Raw genomic sequence first — 12,024 nt, forward strand, 5'->3', positions numbered from 1 at the left:
CTGACACGAGGGAGTTATCATGAGAGGTCCTGTGCAGTGGAAAGAGATGGGGCAACATTGGGTTAGATAAGAGTAGATGAAATGTACAGTATAAGGCATTGGGGTACAATGTTTCTGGCCAGTAGAGAAGGGAATGTGGGCTGTGGGACTTGAGATGGCATTGTTTAGGGAGTGGAGAGGAATTGCCCTCCATCCCCCTCTCCCGCCAAGTATCTCGCTCTCTCTCGCTCTCCTCTTCTGAGACAGAGTGCGCCAGGGCTGTGACACTCTGTTTACTCTCAGTGGAGTGTCCTGGATACTCCCTCCTTATGCCTCTCCTCTCCTCACTGCTCTCTCCAAAGCCCCCCCCAGTGCAAGGCTGCATCGGCAGCGAGTGGAGGTAGTGAGGAGAGGAGTGGAGGAGGGAGAGAGAAGAGGGAAAGGGAGGGGAGAGGAAGGAAGGAGACAGGAGTGGAGAGAGGAGTTTATTTGAAATTAATCGAGTCAGACAGTAAGGGAGTGCATGTTTCTATAACAATCTTGGTAACTCTTTCCCCCCCACTCTCTCTGGTTTGTCTCTTGACACGCATGTATGCACGTACGCACGCACGCACACACACACACCTCACCTTCACCCATTCCCACTACTCACTCTACTGCAGAGGAATCTGGAGCTGATTTCCTGGCTGCCGAAGGGCACCTCTCATGTTGGTTGGGTGAGGGGGGGGGGGATCTGACAGTGTGTAATTTCGTCACCTGTTAGAATACCCCTCTCCATCATCCCTTCCCTCCAGGGCAGGTAACAGGGGGTCCCGCCTCCAATGTCATTAGCCGGATGATCAAAACCAGCTCCCCCGCTGCATTCGCTACGACCACCCTCATTGACTCCCAGCTGCCCTTGGGGCTCCAAGGCCCCATTCTCACGAGGTGTGGCGCGGAGCCTTCACCCACCAGTCTCCCGCTGTCATCACAAACAGCCGTGATTGCAGTGCATGGTTTATATCCCATGTCTCAAGGCGCCATGCACAGAGCCTTCTTTACATTCACCAGGACACCAGTAATGGCTCTTAAACAAACGTCAGACTAATTAATGTTTAGTGTCAACGGTGGGATCCCGGCTCCCCCGTGGAGTGGAGCTTTATAGGGCTGGGTTACGCTGTGTTTCTTAGGGCAGGCAAATGATACCAGATACCTGGGTTCAGATAAGATCTGTATTCTTTCAAATACTCTGTCACTGCTTTTTTTTTTTTTTTTTTTTTTTTAAACCTTTATTTAACTAGGCAAGTCAGTTAAGAACAAATTCTTATTTTCAATGACGGCCTAGGAACAGTGGGTTAACTGCCTGTTCAGGGGCAGAACGACAGATTTGTACCTTGTCAGCTCGGGGATTTGTACTTGCAACCTTCCGGTTACTAGTCCAACGCTCTAACCACTAGGCTACGCTGCCGCCCCACACGCATGTATGCACGTACGCACGCACGCACACACACACACCTCACCTTCACCCATTCCCACTACTCACTCTACTGCTTAATTGAGCGTGCCTGGCGTGATGGAAACAATGGAACAGTCCCAAAAGTGAACATTTCAAACCCCACCCATCCAGGCAGACTCAATCAAACTTTGAAGTATTTAGAAAGAAAGTAAAGGCTATTTTAAGAAAGGCTCGTTTCTAAGATTTGAAGACATATGGGGCTTGCTTAGCCCAAAAACAGTAGGGAGGCCCAGGGGCATTCTCCCCAGTCAAAAAAAAAACAGACCAAATTTCAACAGCTAAATGCATGAATTTGGTGCTCTTTGAGATGAACATAGAGCGATTCGAACATTAGATTAGATATTTTTCAAGGTAACTTGCATCTTCCCACCTGCTACATGTTTAGTGTCAAAGGTGGGATCCAGGCTCCCGGTGGGTCTCTCTACTCTGGAACACTCTATTCTCGAACACATACATCTACAGTGTATTGCCAAAAACCACTCAACAACTTAAAACATAGACTCTGACCCGTTCAAACTGATTAAAGAATCTCACAGTACCCTAACACACTCTCTCTCTCTGACACACACACACACACACACACACACACACACACCACACACCACATACCACACATACACACATACACACATACACACATACACACATACACAAACACACACACACACAATGTGCAGTAATTAGAATCCATAGAGCAGTTTTAAGTGATAGTCTTACCCCTCCTCTGCCTCTCCCCCTTGCTTTCTGTGTGTTGTCTGTTGCAGTCTCTCTTGTCTGCCATCTCTTGCTGTCTTTTAGTATTCTGTGTTGCTGTCTCTTGTCTAACCTCCTCTCTCGTCCTGTCCTGGTTGTAAAGAGTGTAAAAGTAAACAATTGTTTTAATAGTAATTTCACAGGCTTTTTCACCTCACCAGTAAATTACATTTTTTGGTGCAAATAAATCGAACTAATTAGAATATATAGCGGAGCTTGAAGTGATACAGTCTACTGTGTGCTCAACACACCTCTGTTCTCTCTCCACCTGTTTTCTTCTGTCACTTTCTCTGTGTCTTCTCTGTTGCTGTCAAAATAAAATTGTATTGGTCGCGTACACATATTTTTCAGATGTTATGGCATGTGCAGTGAAATGCTTATTTTTCTAGCAGTATACCTAACAATACACATACAGTAAATCCCCCAAAATAAAGAAATATCAGAACGAGCAATGTCAGATTCCTGAATACACTGAGTGTACAAAACATTAGGAAGACCTTCCTAATACACCCTTTTGCACTCAAAACAGCCTCAATTCGTCTGGCATGGACTACAAGGTGTCTACAAGGTGTCAAGTTGTTCCACGGGGATGGCTGGCCCATGTTGGCTCCAATGCTTCCCACAGTTGGGTCAAGTTGGCTGGATGTCCTTTGGGTGGTGGACCATTCTTGATGCGCACAGGAAACTGTTGAGCATAAAAAAGCGGTGACATCAATAAGGAATCATAGCTTTTTCACTTTGGCAGTACGAAAAACTGGCCTCACAACCGCAGACCACTTGTAACCACGCCAGCCCAGGATCTCCACATCTTTTATTTTTATTTATTTTTATTTCACCTTTATTTAACCAAGTAGGCTAGTTGAGAGCAAGTTCTCATTTACAACTGTGACCTGGCCAAGATAAAGCAAAGCAGTGCGACACACAGAGTTACACATGGAATAAACAAGCGTATATGTCAATAACACAATAAGAAAAAAAAGAAAGTCTATATACAGTGTGTGCAAATGGCGTGAGGAGGTAAGGCACTAAATAGGCCATAGTAGCGAAGTAATTACAATTTAGGAAATTAACACTGGAGTGATAGATGAGCAGATGGTGATGTGCAAATAGAAATACTGGTGTGCAAAAGAGCAGAAAAGTAAATAAAAACAATATGGGGATGAGGTAGGTAGATTTGGTGGGCTATTTACAGATGGGTACTTCGCCTGTGGTAATGTCTGAGACCAGTCACCCAGACAGCTGATGAAACTGAGTATTTCTGTCTGTAATAAAGCCCTTTTGTGGGGAAAAACTCATTCTGATTGGCTGAGCCTGGCTCCCCAGTGGGTGGGCCTGGCTCCCCAGTGTGTCGGCCTATGCCCTCCCACGCCCACCGATGTATATATGTGTATATGTATATAATGGTGGGTATAGACAGTATAGACACTATATGAATAGGAAAGTTGTGTACAGCAGCAATCGGATGAGCCTTGACCTGAATACAGTATATACATACAAAGTGGGCATTATAAAACATTGTCTTAGGTTCTTGTTTGTTGCTGTCTCCTTTAGCTATTTGGATTTCAGATTTTATTAGGATCGCCAATGGCGACAGCTAGTCTTACTGGGGTCTGACAAAAAAGACATTACAGACAAAATACTTTTTACATACGTTTAAAACATTCACATGTAGTGTGGGTCTATCCTCTTCTGTTATGGCCTGTTCTGTTCTTCTGTTGTCTCTCATCATCATCCTATTGTTCTGTTGCTGTCTCTGTGTCTTGTCTGGTGTATCTCTCTCAATCGGCTATTCTTCTGTTGTGGTCTCTGTCTCTTGTCTGGTGTCTCTTTCCATCACCTATTCTTCTGTTGCTCTCTCTGTGTGTTGTCTGGTGGCATGTCTCCCTGCATCATATCATACTCTTCTGTTGCTGTCTCTGTCTGGTGTCTCTCTCCATCACCTATTCTTCTGTTGCTGTCTCTGTGTGTTGTCTGGTGGTGTGTCTCCCTGCATCATGTCATACTCTTCTGTTGCTGTCTCTGTCTGGTGTCTCTCTCCATCATCTACTCTACTCTTCTTCTACTCTTGGGTCTCTTAACTTGTTTTGGGCCTGTGTCTGGGTCACCTAGATCATCCTCTTCTCTACCATTTGCCCCTGGCTGCTGCTGTTCTAAGTGCTCCACTGGCCTTCTTTACTCATCTCTCCTCCTCCTTGGCTAATCTGAAAGATAGAAAGGTAGAGGTGCAACATGTTATTGGTTAGTTTTAAAGAGTGACTGCACTTCCGGAGTTGGAATCCTTTTAGATTTGGTTCATTAAGAAATGCTAGCGGCCATGACTGAATTCAAACGTGAGTTGGTTTCGGGTTGTGGTTTGATGTGGGTGTCTTGTGTTCGCAGCTGGGAAGAGTTAGCCCAAAATGATTTAGCCAATTAGCTTCAGTCGACTAGTGTGCGACTTGACTTTGACTTTAGATAACCTATCTCTGGGGCTAGTTAGGGATCGTCAATAAATTACACAATGTAAATTAAGCAATAATTTAATGTTGCACACCTTTTAGTTTTCTCATTAAATGATATCAATATTTGCATATGAATTTCTATAATGTATAGTTGGTTTGAGGTTTTACCCATGATCCCTAAGGCTATGCAGTGCTATCCAAAGTCAACTCAGAATTACCGCAAGCATTACAATTATCCTATTTACACTTTGTAGTAACTTTTGACAGTAAATTCAATGTTTCTGACTCATATTGATGTCAATATTTTCTAAATGAGAGGTTGCGGCATTTTTTTAGGGGCATTTGCTCTTTAAAGTTACTGTATACTGACAGGACCAGGGCACTCAACTGTAAAGACAAATTTAAGTGTCCGCATAACAGCGCAACAACTACAAACATGACGACAGTTAAGAAGCTACATACTGGAATACAGCAATAGGATGAGCCTTCACCTGAATACAGTATATACATACGAAGTGGGTAAAACTGTATGTAAGCACATTATAAAACATTGTCTTAGGTTCTTGTTTGTTGCTGTCTCCTCAGATTTTATTAGGATTGCCAATGGCGAGTAACATTCTCCATATTTTCAAGCATAGTGGTGGCTGCATCATGTTATGGGCATGCTTGTAGTCGTTAAGGACTAGGGAGTTTTTCAGGATAAAAATTCTAAGGAATGGAGCTAAGCACAGGAAAAATCTTAGAGGAAAACCTGGTTCAGTCTGCTTTCTAACAGACACTGGGAGATTAATTCACCTTTCAACAGGACAATAACCTATAACACAAGGATTTGCTGGAGTTGCTTACCAAGAAGACAGAGAATGTTACTGAGTGGCCGAGTTAGTTTTGACTTAAATCTACTTGAAGTCTATGGCAAGACCTGAAAATGGTTGTCTAACAATGATCAACAACCAATTTCACAAGAGGTTGAAGAATTTTGAAAATTCAGTGGACTCTTAACCAATAAGACTCACAGCTGTAATCACTGCCAAAGGTGCTTCTACAAAGTATTGACTCGGAGGTGAGAATATTTATGTAAATTAAATATTTAATTTTCAATAAATTTGCTAACATTTCTAAAAACATGTTTTCACTTTGTAATTATGATGTATTGTGTTTAGATGGCTGAGATAAAAAATGATTTCATAAATGTTGAAATCAGTTTGTAACACAAGAAAGTGTGGAATAAGTCATTGAATACTTTCTCTAGGCACTGTACATGGAGTACACAGTGCATTTAAATGGTTACTTGCAGGATAACCTCTCGATAAGCAAACTGAATAAAAAGAGTAATACAGAACAAGCTCAATTAAATAATTTCAACAATATAATAACGGGCCATTTTTGTTGCAAATAATTACATAGCCTATCGAAATAACAGACATTAGCCAAGCATGCTTACCTGCAGAATGGCATATGTTATAAGACCTCTATGATTATTTTCATTTAGCTAGTTCTACCACGTCAACATTGCTAATTTTTAAACAGGGTTAAATATAATTCTGTAGTAAAGTTCAGCTTCAGTCCACAGGTGGGCACTGTGTCACTGTCTGAAGATATGTGCTTTAGTCAGAAAAACATTCTCTCATATATTCAGTCTTAGCTAGCTAGCCAGCAGCTAACGTAAACTCACGTACACTCGTACATCGCCTTGGTCCGTACAATTGCCCTTATTTTAGCGCCCCCAAAACGTAATACTTCCAGATCAACTGTAATGACAATACCATTGTAAAGCACAATTTCTCCCCTTTCCAACATGATCAATTACATGACCTAAACGCTGCGCGTTTCTGCATAATTCAAGCAGGCAATGAGCCCTGTCGGGTCTTTTTAAAAATGGCGGGTGGGGAAGCGAAACTAATGCATGAGAGTGAGAAGGAGAGATTTTGTGTGGGAAAATTGCTTTCTTTCACTCGATCTGTCCAACTTATCACCTTATCGCCTCTAAAATGTAAATAAAACACTATAAAGAGTTTATATAATGTGTCATTACATACTTATTTGAAGGTTTGTGTCGAATTTGAATCGGGTTTTTAGGGTGGTGCTAAAGTGATCTTAGAAGTAAACCGCGGCTTTGAGAATGATGATCGCATGCAATGATGACGCAAAAAATGACTAGGTATCCCCCCCTGTCACTGTCCATTTCTTGTTTTTAAACGATGAGAGAAGTGCTACACCTGGTGGAGAGATTGTAAGACAGAAATAGTTGCTTTATGCGTGCTGTACGTTACGACATGACACGTCACGATGTAACGGAGGGTCCGTTTTTTCAACTTTTCTCCAATACTATAGAACCATTACCATGTCGATCAACGCTTGAATAGAAACCTAGTTCACCCCCCCGATTTTGAAGTTAACACAGTCGCTACAGTCCCATTAGTTTTCTTTGTAGCCTCGTTTGAATGTTGCGGTTGCTCACATTGTACGGAATGGGGTGAGTTTAGGTTACCGAAGTGGCTAGCCAGCCAAGCTAGCTAAAGAAGCGAAACCCATTAAATACACTCGCTGTAAATAACCACTTTTTCTAATATCATGACTTATATCAACATCCTTAGCTTACCCATTCACAAAATGTTCCTATTAAATATGAACACCCAATAGCTTAAGGATCCTGAGCGCTAACTCTAGCTTATTAGCATTAGCCAACCCTTATGCTGAGGGAGACTAACACCAACCTTGCGCAAACCTCTGGCTAACTCGGCTGCTGCTACTGCACTATGAATTTCTCTCCGCCTCATTCACTGATACCTCAACCTGCTCAACCTGAACTCTTTCGGGTGAGGTTCTGAGTATCCATATTTGCACTTTAGTATGCTGCAGCCTCTGATTGCCTGACAGGCATTTTGCTGAGGGATGAATTTGACATCTAACCGGTGCTGTAAGGGTGGGGAGGGGTCAAGGGACGTGAGCGGTCCACTGCGTTGTGATATCTCGACCAATCACAGCAGTCACTGCGTCTTTCCATGGGCTTCTTGCAGTACCTGGTACTGACTAGCGCAGAACATTGTATTGTTTATTTTTGTCATACAAATTTTGCTCCAAGCAGCTGAGTATAAAAATGTTTTTATACTGCATAGGACAAGTTATGTGTGGTTATGGAAACTCATATCAGACTGAAATGTAAAAAGAGAATCTACTCAAACTGATGGTCTGATGATATTATAACTGTGACATAAAAGTTCTGTTTTCTCTCTTTTCTCCCTCAGATGTGGATGAGTGCGTTGAGGGTCTTAGCCTGTGCGGTGCCCACGCCCAGTGTGTCAACCTGCCAGGGAGCCATCGCTGCCAATGCCAGAGCGGCTACAAGTTTGGCTTTGACGGGCGTACCTGCATAGGTAATTGATCTGGACTATTGGAAAACCAGGCCAAACAGGTGGTGATTAAGTCTGTTTTTGAAAGTGGTGATGAAGTCAGAATTGCGGGAGGCTGGGGAGTTCCAGCGTTTAGGGGAAGCGGCGCTGAATGCTTGGTCCCCCGTGGTGCAGTCTTTTTTGAGGGGATGGTAAGTAGTCCAGAGTCAGAGGAGCGGAGACAGCGGGAGGGGATGTGTGTGTGGAGGAGGTCGGAGAGGTATGAAGGGGCCAGGCCATGGAGGGCCTTGTAGGTGAGGAGTAGGTGATTTGACAGAGAGCCAATGAAGTTGGTGCAGAGTGGGGGCGATGCGTTCCCAGGGTTTGGTGTGTGTGAGGACACTGGCAGTGGAGTTCTGGATGTACTGGAGCCTATCCAAGGCTTGCTGAACACCTTGAATAGGACTCCATTGCAGGAGTCCAGACATGATGTGACAAAGGCATGGATGAAGGGCTCCGCTACTGGGTCCGTGAGGGATGGTTGGAGTCGGGAGATATTACAGAGGTGGGGAAAAGGAGGAATTGGTGATGTATTTGATGTAAGGCTCGAAGGAGAGAGTGGGGTCCAGGATGACACCCGCTTTTTTGATGAGAGCCTTGGGAGGCAAGAGCATGACCTCAGTTTTATTGCTGTTGAGTTTGAGTAGATTAGATGTCATCCAGTTTTTTATATCCTGGAGTTGAGAAGTGGGTTTGGTGTGGATGTAAATCTGGATGTCATCCACATGGCAGTGGACGTTGAGACCATGGCGGCAGAAGATCTGGCCCAGAGGAAGAATGTAGCTCACTGTGTTCATTAAAAATCCCATCGCACTTATCATATGAGTAGAGGTGTTAACCCCGGTGTCATAGCAAAATTCCCAACCTGGCCCCATTCCATCATGGCCACCTAATCATCCACCTCATTACAAATTGGCATTTATAACTCCTCACCTCTCCATCTGATAGCTGATGTGTGGTGAGCGTTCTGACACAAAAATGGTTGCTGTGCATCATCTAGGTGGGCGTTCCACATTGGTGGTGGATGAGGTGATTTTCCCCCTACTATGTAAAGTGTTTTGAGTACCTCAGTTGGTAGAAAAGCGCTGTATAAATCAATCAATTATTACAAGGTTGGGGGAGAGGAGTGTGTCACAGTGAGACACAAGCTCCTCGAGTTGACAAGGAGTTCAGTAACCTGGTCTGTTAATAATGTGTCAAATTCTGCTTGCAGAGTTAAACGTTCCTTATAAATGTCCGGGGATGGTGAAACGGCATAAAATGTCACCTAATTGGGCAATACAGAGTGTTAACATAGAGAGCCTATCCCTTTTCAGTTTGTGTGCGGTGTAGGAAATAATTTCACCTCTGATATAAGCTTTCAAAGTTTCCCAGAGAGTAGACCCAGAGATGTTCGGGGTTCTATTTGTAATCATGAAAAAGTCGATTTGACTCAAAACAAAATTGACAAAGTGTTCATTGCTGAGTAGTTGAGTATTTAGCCGCCAAGACGGTCGCAGATCGTCAACATTCTGAAAGGCTACTTCCATAGTAACAGGGGCGTGGTCAGATACAGCATTTGGATAATATGAACATGAAGATAGGGAATGGAGGAGCCTGTCATCTACAAGGAAGTAGTCTATGCGCGTAAAAGTGTGGTGAACTGATGAGAAAAAAAAGTATGCTTTTCCAGCTGGATTAAAGATTCTCCAAGGATCAGAAACTGCGAATTCAGACACAAAGGTTCGGACAACTCTAGCTGAGGTTGATAAGGTGGTAGGTTTAGTGGAGGATCGATCCAAATGTGGGTCTAACCAACAGTTAAAGTCACCACCTAAGATCAACATATGTGAAGACATATATGGGAGTGTAGAGAGAACCAATTTGATAAAATCACCATTGTCCCAATTAGGAGCATAAATATGAACAAGAAGTACCTTTGTATTGAGCAGCCTACCACTGACAATTATGTATCTACCATGGGGATCTGCGATCACATTAGAACATGTAAAAGGTACCGATCTGTGAAGTAAAATAGCCACCCCTCTTGCCTTACTCTGAAATGAGGAATGGAACACCTGACCCACCCATCTGCACCTAAGACTTGAGTGTTGTGATACCTTCAGATGAGTTTCTTGAAGAAAGAGGATGTGAGCTTTCAATTGATGAAGGTGGTGTAGCACCTTACTACGTTTAACTGGGTTATTGATGCCCCTGCAGTTCCAAGTGAGAAAATTAAAGCCATTCCCTCCAGCTGGATGGGCTACACTAGGCTGAGTCATGTCTTAAGAGAGAGAGGACGTGTAAAGGCTTGTAAGAGTAAGGCAAGATTCAAGGTGTTCAGCAAGCCTTGGATAGGCTCCAGTACATCCAGAACTCCACTGCCAGTGTCCTCACACACACCAAACCCTGGGAACGCATCGCCCCCACTCTGCACCAACTTCATTGGCTCTCTGTCAAATCACCTACTCCTCACCTACAAGGCCCTCCATGGCCTGGCCCCTTCATACCTCTCCGACCTCCTCCACACACACATCCCCTCCCGCTGTCTCCGCTCCTCTGACTCTGGACTACTTACCAATGTACAATGTAAACTGAAGATCTTAGTTGAACCTAAAAGCGCAAATTTTAAAAACAAAGACGAGCGACGAGGCACAAAAACATATCAAAACTACATACAAATAAAGAGGGAAAACCCCATTCCCTCACAACCTCCCTTGCCGAAGCATCTCCCCAATTGAGATGCAAGCAAAACCCTAAATAGAAAATAAGTTTAGAGCAAAGCATGATAACTCTTACTTTGTGCTACCTGAGATTTGTGACCATTTCACTAGAGTAAGCCAAACATACATAGATTGGTCCCCAACAGAGTCTAAGGAAAACTAACCTCGGTTAACAGCAATACAGATGGTTAAACTACGACTGAACCATGAAAACAGCCAGATATTGGCATTAGAGGCGGCAACCTGGGTTAGAAATGAAAAAAATAAAAAAGAGAATGACATTCAAATGTCGATGAACCCAGCAAAATCGGCTTCGCTAGCCAACCATTCAGCCTGCTAACTAGCCTGCTAAGAAGATCAGCTAACCAACCATTTGTTCCACACCATGTGGTACAACAGCCGCTTTCACGTTCTTGTTGATGAAATCTGCTGCTAAAGCCGGGTCCTCGAACCTGTGCGTGGAGCCGTCCGGTAAAGTCAGTCTCAGAACCGCAGGCCGAACTTCATGCCCGGGCAGGCGCGTAGCTGGTGCTTCACAGCTCCAAAGCTAGCCTGCTTCTTAGCCACAGTTGTGGTGTAGTCCGCAAATATCGAGACTCTTTTACCCTTATAGAGGGATAGCTTAGATATCTTCGCATCTATTGTCGAGGGATGCCACCTTAGTTGTCAATGAGCCAACGTTAGCCTCTAGCTTGTCAATGCGAGTGCTGTGGTCTGTAGAGAGAGAGTCAATTTTGCCGAAAATATCGGTTTTGAGGGTGCCTATCACGGATTGTAGCATCTCCACAGTCAGTTTTTCCGTGCGGGCGGCATTAGCAGTGTCCGGTGGCGGGGGTGAATCAGGAGAGGGCGCGGGCTTGCTGCGACTCCGTTTTTGGCCGGGTCGACGACATTACAAACTTAAATTTCTCAAAGTTGATCTGAATTGTTTATGGGTCTCTTCAGACGCCTGGCCAAACAGAAATTAAATATATACATTTGGTCACTAACTCAGGAGCGATAGGGAAACGGCCCTTTTTCCAGCGAAAGATAGCTTTCACAAAAAGCAGAAATAGAGATAAAATTCATCACTAACCTTTGATTATCTTCATCAGATGACACTCATAGGACTTCATGTTACACAATACATGCATGTTTTGTTTGATAAAGTTCATATTTATATAAAAAAATCTGAGTTTACATTGGCGCGTTACATTCACTAGTTACAAAAACATCAAGTGATTTTGCATAGCCACATCGTTTCAACAGAAATACTCATCATAAAT

The 12,024-nt window shown here is 43.6% G+C and overlaps 1 protein-coding gene across 1 annotated transcript in view; it reads left to right on the top strand.

The window, feature by feature from the left end:
- The window catches only part of nid2a (nidogen 2a (osteonidogen)), a 122,036-nt gene that overhangs the window by 61,421 nt on the left and 48,591 nt on the right, over positions 1-12,024 (top strand). Inside the window, exon 10 of the mRNA XM_055864163.1 lies at positions 7,914-8,042. Coding sequence (XP_055720138.1) covers positions 7,914-8,042 — 129 coding nt within the window. The remainder of the gene's footprint in view (positions 1-7,913; positions 8,043-12,024) is intronic.

Source organism: Salvelinus fontinalis, chromosome 16, assembly GCF_029448725.1.
Source record: "Salvelinus fontinalis isolate EN_2023a chromosome 16, ASM2944872v1, whole genome shotgun sequence".
NCBI lineage: Eukaryota > Metazoa > Chordata > Actinopteri > Salmoniformes > Salmonidae > Salvelinus > Salvelinus fontinalis.